General features: G+C 43.2%; 3 protein-coding genes across 9 annotated transcripts in view; 1 reads left to right on the forward strand and 2 right to left on the reverse strand.

Annotated features, from left to right (window-relative positions):
* Nucleotides 1-6: 6 nt before the first annotated feature.
* Nucleotides 7-3,442, reverse strand: LOC106743638 (D-glucuronyl C5-epimerase). 3 transcript variants are annotated; one of them, XM_014617671.1, is made up of 8 exons: nt 3,255-3,442; nt 2,857-3,078; nt 2,634-2,679; nt 2,408-2,555; nt 2,148-2,276; nt 1,351-2,067; nt 1,060-1,247; nt 7-723 (listed from the first exon to the last, which is right to left on the reverse strand). In XM_014617671.1, the coding sequence occupies exons 4-8, from the start codon at nt 2,546-2,548 to the stop codon at nt 192-194; spliced, it is 1,707 nt and encodes a 568-aa protein (XP_014473157.1). In that variant the 5' UTR covers nt 2,549-2,555; nt 2,634-2,679; nt 2,857-3,078; nt 3,255-3,442; the 3' UTR covers nt 7-191. The 3 variants fall into 3 exon arrangements, with proteins under 3 accessions (XP_014473157.1, XP_014473156.1, XP_014473155.1); XM_014617670.1 differs by having other exon boundaries at nt 2,634-3,078; XM_014617669.1 differs by having other exon boundaries at nt 2,408-2,679; nt 3,255-3,441.
* A 718-nt stretch (nt 3,443-4,160) lies between these two features.
* On the forward strand, nt 4,161-7,573 carry LOC106743611 (WD repeat-containing protein 74). Of its 3 annotated transcripts, none has more exons than XM_014617613.1 (9): nt 4,161-4,354; nt 4,468-4,615; nt 4,793-4,888; nt 4,968-5,274; nt 5,388-5,485; nt 5,566-5,767; nt 5,841-6,119; nt 6,233-6,387; nt 6,526-7,573. In XM_014617613.1, the coding sequence occupies exons 1-8, from the start codon at nt 4,297-4,299 to the stop codon at nt 6,299-6,301; spliced, it is 1,257 nt and encodes a 418-aa protein (XP_014473099.1). In that variant the 5' UTR covers nt 4,161-4,296; the 3' UTR covers nt 6,302-6,387; nt 6,526-7,573. The 3 variants fall into 3 exon arrangements, with proteins under 3 accessions (XP_014473099.1, XP_014473098.1, XP_014473100.1); XM_014617612.1 differs by having other exon boundaries at nt 4,162-4,354; nt 6,233-6,352; XM_014617614.1 differs by having other exon boundaries at nt 4,291-4,354; nt 4,468-4,487; nt 6,233-6,352.
* The window catches only part of LOC106743610 (dentin sialophosphoprotein), a 65,685-nt gene continuing 53,893 nt past the window's right edge, over nt 7,327-19,118 (reverse strand). For 2 of the 3 annotated variants that reach the window (XM_014617608.1, XM_014617609.1), the window contains 8 exons: nt 17,895-17,943; nt 10,903-11,040; nt 10,668-10,820; nt 10,213-10,391; nt 9,916-10,119; nt 9,665-9,811; nt 9,449-9,542; nt 8,748-9,031 (listed from right to left, as the gene is read on the reverse strand). In XM_014617608.1, the coding sequence (XP_014473094.1) occupies nt 8,748-9,031; nt 9,449-9,542; nt 9,665-9,811; nt 9,916-10,119; nt 10,213-10,391; nt 10,668-10,820; nt 10,903-11,040; nt 17,895-17,943 (1,248 nt within the window). Of the gene's footprint in view, nt 9,032-9,448; nt 9,543-9,664; nt 9,812-9,915; nt 10,120-10,212; nt 10,392-10,667; nt 10,821-10,902; nt 11,041-17,894; nt 17,944-19,118 lie in introns of all 3 variants that reach the window. The other variant, XM_014617610.1, reaches the window with a different exon arrangement.

Consider the following 19,118-nt stretch of genomic DNA (forward strand, 5'->3'; position numbering starts at 1 on the left):
TATATATATATATATAACATTTCTTTTTTTCTCAGTCTGTTGAACGGACATTAAGCTACTTACGCCTCTGTACTAGCAACGATGACGAATTAAAAGACACAGGGGGAAAGGGGGACAGACATGATTGAAATAAATAAAGCGGGAAGAAGGAGCATGAAGGAGAGGGGGTGGGACATTATCTAACTACGCGATTAATTGTGCGCCGCTCTTTTGCCATTCATGTAACCTATCCACCTCTCCGCGGTCGTGATAAAAATAGGATCGTTGTCGATTGAGTGGAGCAGAAGTAGCTGATTGATATGAGTAGAGTGGTAATCCCATCTAGCTAGATTGGGCGCCGTTTTCAGCGTGAAGTGACGCAGATCGTACGTCGTACCTGAGCCAGTGTCGAACAACGTTAACATATTCTTCAGCGATGTCATACCCTGATTCAAGAGCCTGGATGCCTCCTCCGCGTCCTTGCCCATCGCTATGCTCTTCAGGTCGTAGAGGCCGATGAGCGAGTAAATAAAACCGTTGAGTATGAAAGAGGAGGGCGTCGTCGGGTACTCCTCGTACCAAATGTATTTTCCTAAAAACGACGCGGCCACACCTCCTTTGGCGGAGGACAGTCTGAAGGGACGCAAACCCCTGATAGCGGCCTGCAGGTATTTCGCCTCCCCGGAATGATAATACGCGCGTGCCAACACCGATATCGCGTGACCCTGGCCCATGCTGGAGTGCCTGCAGCGGAACGATTTTTTTTCATGTAAAATTCGCCTCATAGCTGATGCCGTTGCTACGTGCGTATATACAAAGAACATCGCAGACCGACAGGGACAAATTCCGTGACCAGGACGGAGGTGCTTTGCGAATAACATGCAATTCGAGTTATTAATTAAAGAAGCCTCCTCCTGCACGTGGCCATTTTCAAGAATTAATAACTGGAAACTTTGCGTGGTCGTTTGCAAAACGGTAGAGGACACTTTTGTTCATCCCAATCCGTTCTACGCCCTCACGAAGTTTCTCCCCGTTGGTATGGAACGTTCTGTAGAAAACATTTCGCGCGATAGTCCGTACCATCCGGGCTCGAGGATAGCCATTCCAGGTGCCACCTTTCTCCTGACGGGATTCGGCCAACCTCCGGAGGTGACGTTCTGATTAGCGACGAACCACCTCGCCGCGTCGTAAAATTGTTCCATATGTTCGCTAGTGGATAACGTCATATTGTCGATCATACCGGAACCGTACAGAGTGATCTGGATTACCTGTGAACCCGTGAAATTTCCAATTTATTCGCAATTCGTTCCAAGTATTTCTCACGTAAAGTAATATTGTTATAACGCACGTTCTCTTTCTATCGATGATTACCTTGAGTTTGGAGCGAGGTATTTTCTTCCTACTCTTGTCGTTCAAATAAAGGCCTTTTTGTAAATCAACCACGAGGTCTCTAGTCAGACGTCTCCACTGATGACTAATTTGCCCGATGCCGTAATATATATGGTTATCGCGACTATACAATATTGTGTTACTGGTAGCGTAGTAGTAAAGATAATACATCTCTTTCTTCTCTCTCGACTGCAGGGTGACCACGACGCTCCCATTGTTCTTCACATTAAAATCCCACTTCAGGACAAAATCCAACACATGATCCAGATTCAAGGAGATCCCGGACATACTGGTCTGCGGAGTTGCAAATTTCAATACGTGGCTGTTAACCTGCGAGTCGTACACTCGGTCCAAGAGCGAGCCTTGAGAGACGTTCCAGTTCTGCTTGATCTTATCGGAGTCCTCGATTATCTTTCTGTGCGGTTCCGGCTCCGTTAGGTTTTTACTATAATGCGATAATCCAAATTGAGCAATTTGCGTGGGATAGTAGTATCCTTGACTCTCCCATTGTGTCGAGATCGGCACGCCGTCGGCGCCGCTGATACACTTAACTCTGTCTCTGACCTCGACGTTGTAATTCTCGAAGGTCATAAATACACCTCGGGAGTCATACTTCCCCTTGGGACTTACGATTTTCGAGTAACTATGCAACCATTCGAATCTCTCCAGGCCGTCGTAAGTAGCTAACTTTCCATAAATCTAGAATATTGTATCAAATTATTGCAATGCACACACTCGGTAATGATATAACTCTGAGCTAAAGTCAACCGGATATTGACCTCGAAGTATTTATGGATGAACGAGAATGGTATGTACACTTCGTCGCCCTCTTTGCGACATCCTATCGAATAATCACCGTTGATGTGACAATCTATCTCCTGATATCCTGATTCGGTGCTCAAACGATCCTGTATTAAGATATGTGGTTTATTAAAAATATGCTGTTGCTGTTGTAATACACCGATTATATCAATGACAAGAAATACTCGAGATTATATAAGAAATATTTCCTAGAGAATGAAATTCTCCAATATCTCACCTTATGTTGGTATTTTGTTCGCCAATCTGTGGCATGAAACAGTAAACTGTTTCCGCAATTATTCCATGATGTAAGTAAAGAGCTTAATGTCGCGACAATCAGTATAAACAAGATTGTCTTGAAGTTCAGTCGCATCATCATATACAACCTATCGATACCAAACATCTCTTCATAGACGTATGCATTTCAATATTCTAATATTTGGAGTATACCATGATAACTATACCATATGCTTGACAGACTACATGTCAGATCACTTCGGCGTGCGTTAACTAAAGTCAGGGTACGGTAAACTCGGTAGTTGAATATGTGTCACAACTTCTTCATCATTTTATAATGTTACATCAAACAATGTTTCAACACCGCTTTCCTCAATGATTTCTCAGAACTCATTTTTAGCGCCAACGATCCATATGTAACATTTACCCATTAAAAATTCACTCACTCACATTTTCGAACGCTTATTATTTCTTCTATCGAGTATATCCACGCGAGATTTCGTCACTTCTGGCTAAACCACCATGCAAGTGCACTTCCGAGATACAAAACGCAATGCATTGAAACAGCTTTTCACGATCGTCACCGCAATATCCTGAGTTATTGCTAAATCGTATCAGTGATTATTGGTCGCGCTTCTCGTCATAGCATCTGTAGGTTGTGAACAACTGAAACTGATTATAATCGCATATGTAACAAGAGACGTAGTAAGAAGGAAAAACGTTATTCTCGATATATTATATGTCAGATCTGTCGAAGCGTCCTTAGCCTAAAATACTAAAACTCTTCGACTGTCTCATCGAATTTATTACGCATTACTTATCAACCTATGTATATAACCGAGACTTACGTAAGTTTATGCAGAGATTAATCTCGGAATGTCCAAATAACAAAAAAACCAATTCAGCCATTACCGGCAAACTATTGAGTGATAGCTTGATACAATGTACAGTTGCATATGTATGTGATGTGTGTATGTGTGAATGTGAGCATCATATATATACAATAGAACATATTTGATGCTTTCCATTTGGTGACACGAGTCTACACAAGCATCATCCTGTCTTTGTCACTCATTGAATGTGGAACAAAGACAAAATGATGTTTGTGTCGACTTGTGTCACCAAATGGAAAGCATCATTTGGCTTCTGCACACGGAGCATGAGGAACGCAGAAACTTTTGTCGCGCGGCAAGAAGTGACGCGACAACCAATCAACGTGCCGTATTTCCATAGGAACTAAAAGTTCATTGGCCCGGCTTTTTCTGCGTTCCGTATGCAGAAGCCATTGAACTACAAGTCTGTTCGTTTTCGCTGCACCAATGAACTAGTGCAATAAGTTGAAGCGAGACAAGTATGTTTTTTCATTTCAACTTATTACACTAGTTTAGCGGTGCAACGAAAACGAACAGACTTTATATAACAAACTGGAAACTCTTTATTTCTGCCAGATGACCTCATGCCGAGAGAGATAGCGGCTGCGTTCTCTTTGAGTTGGTTTGCCAATTCACAATAGGTATTTTAAGCCTTAAGAAATTGACCATACATACATAATTAATTATTCTCCTCACACTCGACTGTGATTGGTCAATTTCTTAAGGCTTAAAATATCTATTGTGGACCGGCATTATTTCTTAAGGCTCAAGGCTTAAAATACCTATTGTGGACCGCCACTTATTCTCTATTCCTGTTGCCTGCGGTTTTCATTGTGCATAGGCCTTAATGGTATCCGTACTCTGACTACTCTAGACCTTCTCAGGTTTTGTTTGCCATGATATTTGCCAGCTTCTTGCGTGACAAACACATGGATATATTTTTCTGCTTTTAAAAGTTTCGAACACGTGTCGTTTATATAAATTTTATGTATATTAATATATATGTTTTGTATTCACAATGTCTTACAAGAATAATTTCAATGTTTTCGTGGGTGGAAAATCAGGTGTTTTCAAAGGTAATTAAATATACAAAACACAACATTCTCAAAGTAATGTTGTGAGTTACATTATTATATATGTGCAAAAAAAGTATGAATAAAAATCTATGAGAGAGATATATTTGTTACAGGAATAAAAATTGAAAAGAAGGTAAATATAATCAAAAACATACAGGACTTAGTTTCCATTACAGAAAATGACCAAGTGACTAACATCTCCTGGAGTGATGATGATGAGAAAGACATTTTAATTGCATGTGGCGTGAAAGAAAACAGAAGGTTACTTGATACAGAATCAAATATTTTTACACTAAGAAACTTCCATATTTTTTCACTTCTCTATAAGATAAAATCTACCAAGAAACAACTAATTAACAAAGAAAATTTTATATTCATGTAAGACTTTCTACTTGTTTCTAATATTTTGCACAAGATCTAATTGTTGATTCTTTACAGAGTAAAAATTTATGACTCTGAGAATTCCATGTTCACATGCTCGTTTCTTTGCAACACAGGCAAAGGCAGTATTAATGGAATATCACAATATGATGGGTAAAGTTATTTAAAAGTAAAAATATGTATATTCATATACACTAATATTATGTAATAATATGGTCTGTGATTTTGTCAGATCAATCCTGACAGCAGTCAACTCTGGAGAAGTGTGTCTGTGGCGATTCGACAGAAAAGAGGAATTACTGATAAATGCCGGGGAAAATTTAGATAGAATGTGTCACTCACGTGTGCAAAGAAATGTAATAGCTACTGGAGGACGGGAGCATAGGTTGAAATTGTACGACCTGGAAAAACAAACAATGATATTCAACGAGAAAAATCTCTCACACGATTGGTTGGAACTAAGGGTACCTATTTGGATATCTGATATAAATTTTCTACCGGAGACCCAGCAGATAGTCACAGTAGGCAGATACGGACATGTAAGAATCACGATGATTTATAAGAGATGCTGTTGCCACATGCCATTTCTGACTTTCCCCTACAGTAATAAGGATATATTTTTGACATAAAAATATTTACTGATTCTATAAAGATACGCCTATATGATCCACGTGTGCAGAGACGTCCTGTGATAAATATAACTCATCAAGATGAAGCTTTCACCTGTTCGTGTATTGCCCCGAAAGAAAAGTAAGATAGAGAAAACTTATATATTTTAAGTATCGATTCTCCATATTAACATGCCAATTAACCGGACTTATGTTACACAGACATATCATAGTAGGGTCTGGCAAAGGTAAGCTGAATCTCGTCGATCTCCGAAAACCAGGCAAAATATTAAACACATACAAAGGATTTGCTGGTGGAGTAACCGGGGTAGCTTGTAGTATGAATAATCCATACATTGCAAGTGTCAGCATAGATAGATATTTGAGGATACATCATATCGACACGAAAGAACTTCTGAAAAATGTAATTTTGTATCCTCAACATGCGTTTTAACGAAACATATAAGAATCTGTACTTATTGCACTTTATATTGCAGATTTATTTAACATCTAAGCTAACGTGCCTGGCAGTGAGGTCCGACTTTTCTATAGAAGAAACTGGCACTGAAAATAATCAAGAAGCCACAATGGAATCCCGTTGTGAATCCCGTAATGGCGGTAGCGTCGGCGAACAGTCGAATGACGACGCGATCAGTGAGGCAGAATATGACGAGTTATTTGATAAAATGCAAGTAGTGGGTAAGAATGAAAAAGTTAGTAAAAAACGGAAACTCGTCAAGCCAGCCAAGAAAGTCTCATCGAATGATCGTGATGTTGTAAGTAGATTGGCAATACTTTCAATTAATAACAAGTGTATCCTAATTGCATCTATCTGTTGCAATCTTTTTTTATCGCGTTTATGTAACTCTTCTTCCGTTTTTCTAAGCAGATGTCCCAAAAGTCGTTGCAGAAGAAAAGAAGGAAGGATCAAGCGAGGTCTCGCAAGGAGATGGAATAGTTATTTCCAGAAATGCTTTGGAGATCTAGCATTTTTGCTCGTCAGGAGAAGGTTTTTTTTTTGCTAGTTTTTAGAAGGTTTTTAAAGTGATTTTAAGGGGTTTTTTGATGGTTTTTCTTTTGCTGATTTTTAATCTCTCCCGATCCCGGGTGCATCAGAAGTAACATTTTATATTCTACTTCCGTCGAACGTGTCTAAGGAATATATATTTACTACATTTACAGGCACTATCCCCTTCGAAATCGAGTAATCACCATCACCCGTGTTCTCTACATGAAAACGAAGACAAAACGAGGAGCGAAATTTCGCGTGTCAAACGTCGTGCTGTGCGTCTTCGAGCGTAAAGAATCGTTTGTGTGATTTGAAGTGAAATCGTCTCAGAATGCTTTTAGTGCAGAGCAACGTCCTGTAGAAATCGCGACAAATATTCCGGTTCGCACCTTTTATAATTCTTCCTTACGATATGACACGAGTGACGGTTATAATCTGATCTCCTTGTACGACAGTACATGGCTTTGTTTGCTGTCCACTTACACGGCGACTCGTGTGCTTCGTCTTCTCGTTTATGAAGAAGAACTCGACACATGCTAATAAAAAGTATACGAGATCAACGATGTGTATATCGATGAATGGAGCAATCGATTGGAGCTCTTAAATTGCTCGTTATAATTACAAAATCTTGCCTCACGATAATTTCAATGATACATCAGTCGTATCGTCAGCAACGATTGTACAATACGTAGAATTTGGTCAAATATCACATTAAAATTCGAGTATTTCTGTATACTTCCATTTTGTCGTTTTTTTCTTCATTGTTATCGGTAGACGCGCAAATATCGCACGACGTTTGCGTGCTACCGTCTTAAATGTATAATCCGATCCCCCCTCCCCCTTTTTTTTTAAATGTTTCTTCCCTACAAACACTCGAGAGAAGTGTAACAACGGTATTATTAATGACGTTGCAATACCGACGAAATTATTCTAGCGGTTCAATTTAGGGAATATAATGGAGAAAAGAAAATCTCTTTCACGCAACTCTCTGCTTTTTTTTTTCGTCTGCATTCCGTTAAATATTCGTGTTTTCGTCGTTTACATTCCACAGGTTTCGTGACATTGTGTGATTTTGATACAAGAGATAAAAGATTTGCGGTTCTCGTACAGAACAATAGTCCTAACATCCGACACTTGCGTCGACTTTGACGATACATCAAAAGTGAAATCCTTTCCAAAAAAAAGGGGGGGGGGGAGGGGTACAGAGACTGTCTCTGTTTTAACAACAATATACATTAACAATATACAGCTTTATCGTTTCTACATAATCCGCTGAAATGATATCTGACAACTTAGAAGCACCGTATTTACTTGTAAGTATGAAATACAGTTTAAATGATCTGTGTTTATTATGCAACTATGCATCAGTAATTAATAGTTAGATATCTCTCTTTCTCTCTTTCTCTCACCCTCTTTCTAACACATCGCTAATAGAAATCAGCAACAACGGTTGTCACAAATGAGTATATAAAAGATGTCGAAGAGACGCTTAATTAAATCGGCGGTATGTAAATACGATCAGAAGAGAAACGTGAGAGTGGCCTCTTACAACGAGACCAAGTCTACGATTAGCGATCGTGCAACAACGCTTTTCAATATAGTAGCTAATTTCCCCTCTTCTTTTCTTAATCTTCACATAATCTAAAAACTGTCACTTAAGATCGAATCTACAATTCTCCGATTCGAAATATACATAAAACGTAAACTGTATAAAGATAAACGTGATCAAGACGGGACTTGACGCGTCGTCACCGAGATTTGGCATTTTTCAGCAAACTCGTCCGAGAACGTGCGAGTGGTACGTTTCATTATTCCTTCCTTTCTTTTCCACTACTCGATTGTAGAAGGGCGCGGGGGAGTCGTTATTCTGAGCAAACAATAGCGCAACTACTACTGTCCCTGGCGAGAAGCTCGAACGTCTATGCTGAGTAGCATTTGTACCATAAAAAATTAAGCTTAAATGATTTTATACACTATACAGCATCCCGCGTTTTCTTATCGCGCACGTCGCTCGCCTCCGGCAGGGATCCCCCTTCTTCCCGCGTCAACTAGCGCGGCGGTGGTCGCGACTACCAAAATTGATCTCGCTGAAACGGCGGGCGCGTCTCCCTGCGAGCGTGACGCGCGCGTCTGCCGATCGACTTTTGTCTCTCGCTTTAGTCGCGGGGAAAAGAGCGCGAGCGATAACAACAAGGGGGGTGTGTCTATGTATGTGTGTTGTCTTGTGTATGTGTGTGTATGTAGAAATACGCGGTGGTTATGCTCTACTTGTCCGGCGCTGGTGTTCGCGACGCGGCGCACTGCGGCTGAAGAAGCAGCGCCGATTATTATTATTCCTCTTCCTCGGTAGTGAGACAACAACGCGTGCGTGGGGGCACGTGAATAACGCGGCATCTCATTCGCCGCCCGACACGGTCACTTCCCGCCACGCTGCTTCCTGAGTGGTTTGACTGACTAACGTCGACTGAGGTTCCGAGATGTCCGATGCGGCGGGGCTCAGCGGTGGACTAGGGGTCGTGGGCGCCTCCTCCGACCGATTGCCCTCCGCGGCGTCCTGCTCGGTCTCACCGTCGCCGGTGAGCGACGCTTCCGACTGCGCGGAGCTGGGGGCCTTCGACAGCGCGGTATCTTGCGCCCGCAACGATATAGAGCTACCTTTATTGCTACTGCCATCTTCACCTGGAAAATCGGACGGATAAGAGAAATGAACAGACTCGAAGATCGCGAAGCGATGTAAAGAGGCTGATAAGATGAATAGTGGAGGAATTCCGTATTGTTCATTAAATTATATCGGATAGTTGGACCATGTGAGGATAATTCTTGCGCAAAAAGGCGGCGATATTAAGATGTTGCATCACAATCGGAAATAAAGAAACCAAGTTTTACACACGCAAAAAGTGTATTACAAATCTACGGGGTTAACGTTGTATATACAATGACAACCTTTCGACAACAATATTTAAACGTTTGGTTTTACTTTAGACTCTCTCTTCAGCAAGAGAAATCGACAGATCAATGTTAATATGACGAAGTATTGCGATTTTTTAAAGGTGCGGTTTGCCATGTATAGAACAGTTTGAAAACCAATTAACTCACCACAAGGCCTAAGAACGAGGTAGAAAAGCAGATCAGAGAGGGATATTATACCGATCACTTTGTCGTCGTCGTCGATCACTACTAGCCTATGGACCTAAAAACACAGCGCAGAGAAAGGAATGTAAATTTGCAGTCTTCGATTCTACAATTATTCTATATAAATTATCTCGATCGGGATATTATAATCGCGCTCAGTCGGAGAAACACCTTGCGTACCTCCGCTCTGACGATCCTTTCCATTATAGTGAACAGTGTCTCGTCTAACTTGCAACTTTGGACGCCTTCGAACCACTCATTGCGATGTTCGTTCGCCTCGCGCAATGAAACGTCTAGATTATTGTAAGTCTTTTCCGCGGCTAAATTCTGCAAAAGGCAAGGCGCGTTTATAAACGTCAGCACGTCCTACACGTCGTTGGCGTCTCTTGTACGGAGACACGACGGGAAAACGGGAACAACGCAAAACTTACAATAACATCAAACTTCGAATAAATGTTCACTAGCTTCCCGTCGGTGTCGACAATCGGTAATGCCGAGACTCTCCTTTCTACGAATTTTTTGAGCGCTAAAATTATGCTAGTTTCTTCCGTAGCTGTCTCTATGTTCTCGAAAGTGCCTATCCTCAACTCCCTCAACGTTTTATTGGTGAAAGACGGTTTTGGTAACTCGTGGATCTGCAATCGAGAAATGTCATCAAGACCGACGGTTAATTCGTGCGAGGAATGTTATTTCCCGGCAAATTCGGAGGAACAAGTGCGCGTACTCACATATAGGAAAAGGAACCTAAGTATTCGTTTATGTGTCAAGATATAAAGGACGTTTCCGGTATCGGGATCTATCACAGGCAATCGATGGATTCTGTTTTGTATTAAGGTCCTGATGGCTTCGTACAGCGACGCATCCGGCCCGATGCTTACGAGAGGGCGAACCTGATCCTTCAGGACCTCTGAAATCGAATTATTTTCCGCATCAAGTATGTCTCTGTCTATATCCAGGTCTCCGTTACTTCCATCGCAAGACGACGTTCAAACACGGGATCCGAGATCAATTGCGGATCCTTTAATTTGGATCAACGATAAATAATATCTTACGATATCATAAGAATGAAGTATTCGTCGTTCAGAATTAAATTGGAACAATGAAATTTGACTTGAACACTGAAGCAACGAGATGAAATCGGGAGTAGTGAAAATGAAGAATCCTTTGAACGGAAGAAACTCACTTCTCCACGTGTCCAGCTCATGCTCTTCCAACTCGTCCATTGTCACTGACGGACTGGTGTAATACATCTGAAGTATTTTTATGAAATCTGTTATAGTCAACATGCCCACAAACTGCTGCCGAGAACTGTCCCATAGCGGCGCGGCCCTCACACCTGAAAGCATTTCATCATCATCATCAACAGGCACTGATCCTGACAAACGAATCTCTCACGAGTCACGCAAACTTCGACTCACCATTATAGACGAGAGCGAAGAAGGCCTTTTTAACTAGTAGGTGTGTGTCGAAGACGACTAGTTTCGCGCTGGTCGGTATTAGGTCGTAGCATTTGTGAAATTTGAAGAACTTAACGAAGATCTGCGACTCGTCCTCCTCTGAAAGGCCAAACAGTTGACAGTAGAGCAGAGCCTTCCGATTGCGACGGAGCATTTTCTTTCGGGTCGCGCGAGAGGTTTTCGCGACGTGCGATGTGCGTTTGGAAATACTTGAACGCGAGCTCGATTCTTCGCGGTCGGAATGCGCGCGATTTGAACTGTTGTTATCCCAGCAGCATTCGTGCGCGCACCGTGACTCCCACTTCCTAGTGTTTTTTAACGCTGAATCAATTATAGAGCAACAATTTCTGTGTGAACGCGCAAATCTCGCCACTGAGTCGGGATCTCACACTGCGGATTTTCCACCTGACTGGGCAGTCTTAGCAGCTGCCTTTTGCTGTCTTTTTATGTCTGCAATAACAGTTGTTCTTCCGCAACTGTGATACCACTCTCGGTTTATGTGCACGACGATTATTGTTATTATTATGATATTTTGAGCGAACAGAGCACACGATGGTACAGATCCTTCAGCCGCGTTTCCACGACGAAAGGCGCCGTTGACGCACAGAGAAAGATCATTTCGGATTTAATAAGATTTCTTTAATCTAGGTAAATTTGTCTTTTGGAATAAAGCAAACGAATGTTCAGCCCAATAAACAGGATTGTTTGGCCAAACGAAGAATTTTAACGGGGCTTTAAAAGCAAAGTACGGACGTTACAGTATTAATATTGTCAATATTAACATTATTTGTTCAGTAATTTTATCCTCCCACAAATAATATTAATATTAACAATATTAGTATTCTAATGGCATTATAACCATTTAAGAGCGAAGCTCCTAAAGATCCGTTAACATTTTTCGCTTGGTTAGACCAAGAAGTAACAGTCATTCTTAATACAGAATTGTTTGGTTTTTCAAACAACAAATATCTTTACATAAATATTTCTTTTACATTTTCATCGAAACATCACAACGATGGTCCAAAGTAATAAATTATTTGAAAGAAGTAACATTATGTTAGAAAAATATTAAAGAAGACTCCTTTGTTTCAGTGAAACAATATTTAACATATAATAAGATATTTTTTTTACAGAAAACAAAATATTATTTCCTCTAATTAACAATGTTTCTTTTTCTTCTATCAAACAATATGGTTCACTCTGAAACATTTCTATTAAAACAAAATTATATTCGACATTAAATTATATTGTTTATATTAGACGAAACCCAAGATAAATACACGTACTAAATTCGAACAAACTTCCTTTTCTGTGTATACAATCACTTTCGTCAATTAAATAGCGTTCGTTGAAAATAGGTAGCGGCATATCCGACGGTAATGTTGAGTAATAAGAATGTTAACACGCATCTTCCTTTGATAGCGATACAGTGGCTCGATGACATAATTTCAAGTTCTCACGAGTTGACGGTATTGCGCAACGCACAGCAATGGGACTCGATTGAATGAGCGATAAGTTCGGATTAAGCACTTCGAAAGCTCGCCTATTTATAAAGCAAGCACGCGGACGGGAGCGCGGTTACTTTGTCGCGCGGATTCGTTACGAAGCGTGAGATAATCCTGCGATAACGACGCGCCAGTGGCCGACGGAAAATTGCGTTACGCCGACGCGAACAAGCCGCGGAATTACCCGGTACAGCAATCCACGATCTCCCAGAAATTACATGACGCGACATGGAAGAAAAAAAGAAAGAAAAAAAGAAGAAAGAGGCTCACGTGGTCGGCGTGGTTGCTGAGTCTAATTGCGCGCGAGATGATGATGCCATCGCGAGGATCGAAGCGAAATTCAGTTTCATACGGCAAACGAGAGACGATTGTTCCGTCGGGAGTCGTTTATTTTTCCAACATGAAATCAGTGAAAAGCCGATTATCGTAATACATGAAATAAAACGAGCTGTCTATGTTGATATTTTCAATCGATATGAAACAAGCGAAGGGCCAATGGAAGCCCCGCCACGTGGCTGTACGTGTGTCGTACAATTAGGTCGCGAGACTTTTTGTTTGATAAATTTCAATAGGAATCAATTCCAATAGGAAAATTTGTCTCCCGGTAATTCTCAAGAGATACATTCCCCTATTGGATACGAGATGCGTTGCAAGACTCGTCGTGAACAAAAGTGTTGCAACCCTTTTTGTGCAACTGACCTACTAGTGCAATGAATTATAAGGAGAAATATCAGAGTGACAAAATACAGAATGTTTCTTAATTAACGTCCACTATTTACATAGCGTTATTCCTCATGAAATATTGAATCGAACCACCGAGATGCACAGATTTTCATCGACCTTTCACACACTTCGTATCGATTGAGTATCCATCAGCGCAGAATTTAACTTCATTTATAATTCGTCACGGTTATTCTCGCTGTGCAGTCGCGTCGTCGTCGTGCAACTCGGAGAAGAAAGCTGGAAGAGCATGTGCGAAGACAGTCCCCGACACACTGCGACACACTCGGATCTGTCGAAAGGAAGACTGCGCGCCGATTGATTCCACCTTGGGTGCGAACGAAGCTACGTGTTCCAAGTCCCAAGTGACTCACGAAGGAGGAATGCCGTAAATTCTATTTTGCATCTGAGTCAACACACACGCCTCGGTTACGTTGCACCACGGAACACCCTTTTCCTTTCGCGTAACCGAGGAAGTTGCGTGAAGGAGGAGAAGAGAGAAACATGCGCGATGGAAGTCGCGAACTCGCGGAAGAAACGCGAAGCAACGACGCGGAAAACTCGCCGTTTACGCAACAACCAGGCACTTTTTACGAAAGGCTCGCCCCGCGCGAGTTTTCGAAACAGATGTTCGGTTCTCCACGATCCGGCCGTCGGAGAGATCACCAGGCGACTACGGCGGGACTGGCTCGATGCGAAGGAGAACGCGGTGCAGTCGCGAATAGCCACGGCGAGTGAGGCGAATTGAAGGTACGCCTCTCTCGTTACGTGTGTGCACGTCGATGCACGTGTGTACGTGTACACGCATGCATATACGTTGCCGGGAAAGAGGAAAGAGAGCGGTGATGCATCCGCGTCCGAAGGAATGCACTGACTGCAGGACGCGCCACTCGTGGCTGTCATGAATTTCGTAACGCGAAGATATGATAATACGGACGACTCATTGTCGAGCGGGCTATCATACGGACGAGAATGCAGTACATGCAGCAAGCAAGCTTCAGGGGCAGTCTCGGTGCCCGCTGTACTAAGACTCAGGACGACTTTCTTCGAACTCCGATTAGGCTGATCGACGAATGACCAACACTATTTCCCGGTTCTGTAATTTGTTGTTCGACAATAATTGAAAATTTAATTATTTTTGTCGGCGCTCTGGGAGATAGAGCAGCGAACTGACGGGAATTTTAAGTCGTCGGTTAGCTTAATTCTTCAGCCGCAATATATTTTTCACCCCGTTAATGGTGGTCGCAATGTGTCTTTCACAGGCACACTAATTTTCCCATTATTTTCCTCCGCTTCGTGAGCCGATTTTTCTTTCATTAGCGCTTGGCTAACAGACCAGGTACTAAAGTATATGAAGGGCAGCGAGCAACGAAAAGAACGGGGGGGAGGGGGAACATTGACAAGGACAAGTTCGACCTTGAAGCCGTACAGCAACGGCGATACATTGTAGCCTGAACGTATCTTTATTGGATACATTTGCGACTAACGGAGGATTAAGGAGATTGTAAGACCCAGTGTCGTATTTTCAGTAGCGCTGTAAGAGTTAATCGTCGCTTCGGAGTTTGATGCAAATCGGGCCTTACGGTCGTTTTTACCATCATGGTTTATATCGAATCGACGATTAATTCAACGGAATCGACTAATCGCAACGATCAGTTCAGCTAATCGGCCAATGCGATTGGGTCAATCGTCGATTAGAATCAAACTATAATGATAGAAATGGGCCTTAGTCCGATAAACATCAAGTTTTCACCGAAGTTTAGCTTCGTCCCGGAAATTCTCGTGAAAAATAATGTCGCATAAGACGTCTCGCTACGACGAGCAGCCGCGAAATGAGGCGATTATTACGACGGAATAGATAAAATCGGAATCTTCGTTACGCGCAAAAACCCGTCCCCGATCAACCGTAATAAACACCGCGTCGTTTCGCGGCCACTTCGTGCTACGAGAGTGCGATAACGCAGCCGCGGGATTAATCGTCTTGACGACGTCGGTCCCCGGTTATCCGGATTAACGTAGGACAAAGGCGGATATAAAATTCGCCTCGAGCGAGGAAGCGGGGGGCTCCTCTCCGTGACAATTTGGCAGTCGCTTGACGATTCGCGTTATATCGCGCGCGATACCTTTGGCCAAGATCCAAGCGAGCTCGTCCTCGAGGGGCGGGTTCTCCAGCTCGAACTCCTTGATGAGGTCCTTCGAGTAGACGGGATCGTCGTCCTGACACCACCAGGCGGCCGCGAGCTGCCTTAAAGCGGCGCGCACACTCTCGGAATTCGAGTAGTAGTGCAAGGCCAGCATTATTTAACATTGTCAGACGCAGTGACCGACGTTACGGTCGAACTGTCATTTCGCCGGAACGCTAATCACCGCCGCCGTGATTAACGCGATTCGCCCGGAATACTCGCGCTTCTTCGCCTCCTCCTCCGGCTGGGAGAGTTTTTCGCGCTTCGTCTTTCCGATCCGTCACCACCGTCAACAACGGACCTTTTGTTCCTCGGGATACTCGCGTGGGACTTATCCGGAGAGAGAGAAACGAGCATGTCGCTGGAACCGCTCATGGTCGGCGTTCATTTCCGGAAAGTGCACGGCTGTGATTTCTCGACGAAAGCGCGTGATTCTCCCAGCTTATCAGCCGGCGGCCTGATTCTCCTCCAAGTCCCCGGTCCCTTATCACTGAGACTCTCTTGTCACTGGACGGTGCTGCTTTGATCTACCTGGTGCTACCGCCGTCGACATTTCGCGAGACCTCCGGAGGATCGTCAGCTTCGTCGCTGACGAACGCAACGACTGTCTGGTCGCTTCCCGTCCATCGTCGGCATCTCGCTCTAGCAGTCTCCTTCTTTCTCGCTCGCCTTCGGCTTCCTCGTCGTCATCGGCCAAGCGTCGTGCCAAGAATAACCGTCGAATCCGAAACCGCTGCCAAAAGAAAGAGAGCGGAGCGCGCGCGCAGCTCCGTATCGACGCTTTCATGGAACTTTCCTCGCGCGCGACACACGTTCCCTTTTAATTAATATTGCACGATCGAGTAAAGGAGAGAAAGAGAGAGAGAACGAGAGAGGGAGAAAGAGAACGCTACGTCGGAGAAAAGTGCAGCAGGCAACACCTAGGCGAAGCTGACACTTGCTCTCTCTCTCTCTATTTCTCCGTCAACAAAACGAAACTACAACCGACCGGAGGCCCGTCCGACCAAATTGCGACCTAACTACTAACATCCTCGCCGCGTTTGCCACTCCACGTTTTATCTTATCGAGTTGATGCGTTGCACTATCTCTATTAGCTCTCGTTGCATCAGCCGAGCAACTAGAGCGCGCGAAACGCGCTTCTCGCGAAAGTTTCGAGCGGTGAGAAGAAACCTACGATCGCGATCTGTGTTTCCGACCGATTCGGCCTTTTCCCAAACTAAGAGAAAATCCCCATCGTGCGAAGCGTAGGAAAAATACCGAGGCGGCGGCGCGCGGGTATTGCTTCATTTTGCGCCTCGGGCCGAGAACGCACGGCCACGCGTGCGATCCGCGCGGCGCTGCGAGGCGTTCGTGAATCAACCCCAGTCATCGTCTCGGGGCGCCGAAAGAATCCGGAAGGCAACCTCACCGGCGCGCAACCTCTGCCACGTAATAACTTATCGAACGCGGTCTGCCCCATGACCTAGACCTAGATAGGGGCGTGCGAATGCGACGCAGAATGCGAGCGCACTGCACGACGAGGCGAAGCTGTATCGCGAACCCTCTCTGTCCCTCCCCTTCGCGTTCTCTCTCTCTCTCTCGTTCGCTCACTCGCTCGCTCCTTCTATCTCCGTCTCGCTCGCTCTTAACGCTGCGAGCCAGCTGGCCTCCCGGGAACTCATCGATCGTCACCATACACCTACCGGGACGGCACGGCGAACGGTCGGAAGACCTAGTACCACGATTTCAAGGGGAAAGCTATACAGAAGCGGAAGCACGTGGAGGATTCCCGAAGAGGAGCTCCGGCGCCGTTCAAACGCGACGACACCCCTGCGATATAAAAGCGTCATGTATCGCCTGTCCGTCGGAATGCGAATGCAAACGCGCCCCGGAATAATTAATCCCAATTATGCCACCCGGCTCTTTCAGGATATGCGTGCGCCAATTTTGGCTCGTAATTTGAGTGGAGGAAAAAAAGGGAACTTGTAATTCTCGCTACGTTAAAGTAAAATCAAGGGAAACGAAGTGTGCTTCTCTCTCGTGTGCTCGTTTGTTTGTTTGTTTGTTCGTTCGTTCGCTCGCTCATGCAGTGTAAAACTGACTTCTTTTCTCGAATCTGCGTCCGTGGCTTTTCTCGTGATCGATCTGAAGTCCCTTTGCCGCAACCACGAATGCTTGATACTAAATTTATACCTTCCGATAAAAGGGAAGTTTCTTCTTTCAATAAAACGCACATCGCAGCATCGACTTGTGGAATATATAAGTAACCTTCTGAGATCAATATAATAGAAATCAACGTGAATTTACTGGCCCACGAGAAGCCCACTGTACTCTGTCCTTTAAGAACGGAGAGTTTACTTGTTGCGCCGATTACAGGCAATCAAGCTCAGTTGTTTGGGATAAGCTTTTTCTCTCAGACCACAGTGGCTTTACCGCGAAACACCCTTTATGTGAGAAAAATCGCGTCGCGATCTCCCCCGTATACACGGCAAAAGCAATTCTCGGAAGGTCAATCATCAAGAAATAAAGATCCTGAGAAGTAATCCTTTGATGTGGCGGTACTCACCGAGATCGGAGAGCGAGACTTTTTCCAGGAAGGGATCCACCACCGGCAACTGCAAAATGGAGAAAGAAATGAGCGATATTCATTTCGAGCGCGATCGTTACGCGATCGCTTCGATATTGTCACGCATGGTAACGGCTTCAATGAAAAGAGGTGTAAAGAAATCTTGCTCGGTAATTCTAAGATATCATCTCGAAAACCACGCTATTAGTTCCGGCGCGCAATTTCCCTGGCAAATATAATTTCCCCTTTCTAATCAATCTCTCGAATAAAATGCGAAATAAACCGAGGGCCTCGTTAAGGGGGCTCGAGTGTTTGAACAAATATAAGATAAACTAATAATATGCACACGAACAAAAGTTAATCGAACTAACAAACAATGTGTAGCAGAAATTCCAATAATCTTTATTATGTAGCTTCTATGATATTTAATTACAAATTAGTGTATGCAAACATGTAATAAAATCTCATAACATAAAATTTCTTCTAATTTGACATTTGTGTAAAAGATAGAAAATTAGAAAACAATCGTAATATTAAAGATGAATATATAGATATAGACAAATTTCAGAATTACTGATCGTTTCATTTTGAAGATAAATTAGTGGAAAGTTTATATAATTTATAGCAATATGATGCATGCACGCATATATTTAAACACTTATATATACCTCTTTCTATCATCTGCGCATCTCTATTAGATACACCGATGTATAAATAAAGCACTAATAAAAAAAAAAAATAAAAAAACAATAACATGTTCGTATCTGTAATATTGTGCATATACATTTACCTCCGAGTTTCGTTTCAAATTAACATTTATTATCTGATGAAATAAATGTATATAGAAACGTAATTTTGCTTGATAAATGGTGAAATTTAGTGAATAGAAGTGAAATAGTGAAAGGTCCCTTTAGAGTACGCTCCTGGAAGTACGGCACTTAATGAGCGAACCTCTTTAAAATTACTGTAACCTGGCGAATAATTTCCCCTTTGGAACCAATTTCAAATAGAACGTGAAACGGATCCTGGCGACTTCATTCTGAGCGCACGTTTGACATGGAATCCGGCCGTTCGTGACTCCAAGTTCCATTTTTCTCGTAGAAATATCACAATAAAAGCCGGCTTTCAGCTCGAGAATCAGAAAAGGCGTGTTGAATGTTCACTTGTGCGTCCAGAACACGGTCCCGGTATCCCAAGATATCAGCGCGTCTTTCGCTCTTTCAC

Source organism: Dinoponera quadriceps, unplaced genomic scaffold (assembly GCF_001313825.1).
Source record: "Dinoponera quadriceps isolate SergipeBrazil2010 unplaced genomic scaffold, ASM131382v1 scaffold1115, whole genome shotgun sequence".
Classification (NCBI taxonomy): Eukaryota; Metazoa; Arthropoda; class Insecta; order Hymenoptera; family Formicidae; genus Dinoponera; species Dinoponera quadriceps.

Coding starts and splice junctions, on each gene's coding strand:
- LOC106743638 (XM_014617669.1), bottom strand. CDS start 2,572: ATGTTTGGTATCGATAGGTTGTATATGATGATGCGACTGAACTTCAAG. Junction 2,277..2,407: donor GAACAAAATACCAACATAAG/GTGAGATATTGG, acceptor ATCTTAATACAG/GATCGTTTGAGCACCGAATC. Junction 724..1,059: donor GCTATCCTCGAGCCCGGATG/GTACGGACTATC, acceptor GTTCCGCTGCAG/GCACTCCAGCATGGGCCAGG.
- LOC106743611 (XM_014617613.1), top strand. CDS start 4,297: ATGTCTTACAAGAATAATTTCAATGTTTTCGTGGGTGGAAAATCAGGT. Junction 5,275..5,387: donor CAGTAGGCAGATACGGACAT/GTAAGAATCACG, acceptor GATTCTATAAAG/ATACGCCTATATGATCCACG. Junction 5,768..5,840: donor CGAAAGAACTTCTGAAAAAT/GTAATTTTGTAT, acceptor TTTATATTGCAG/ATTTATTTAACATCTAAGCT.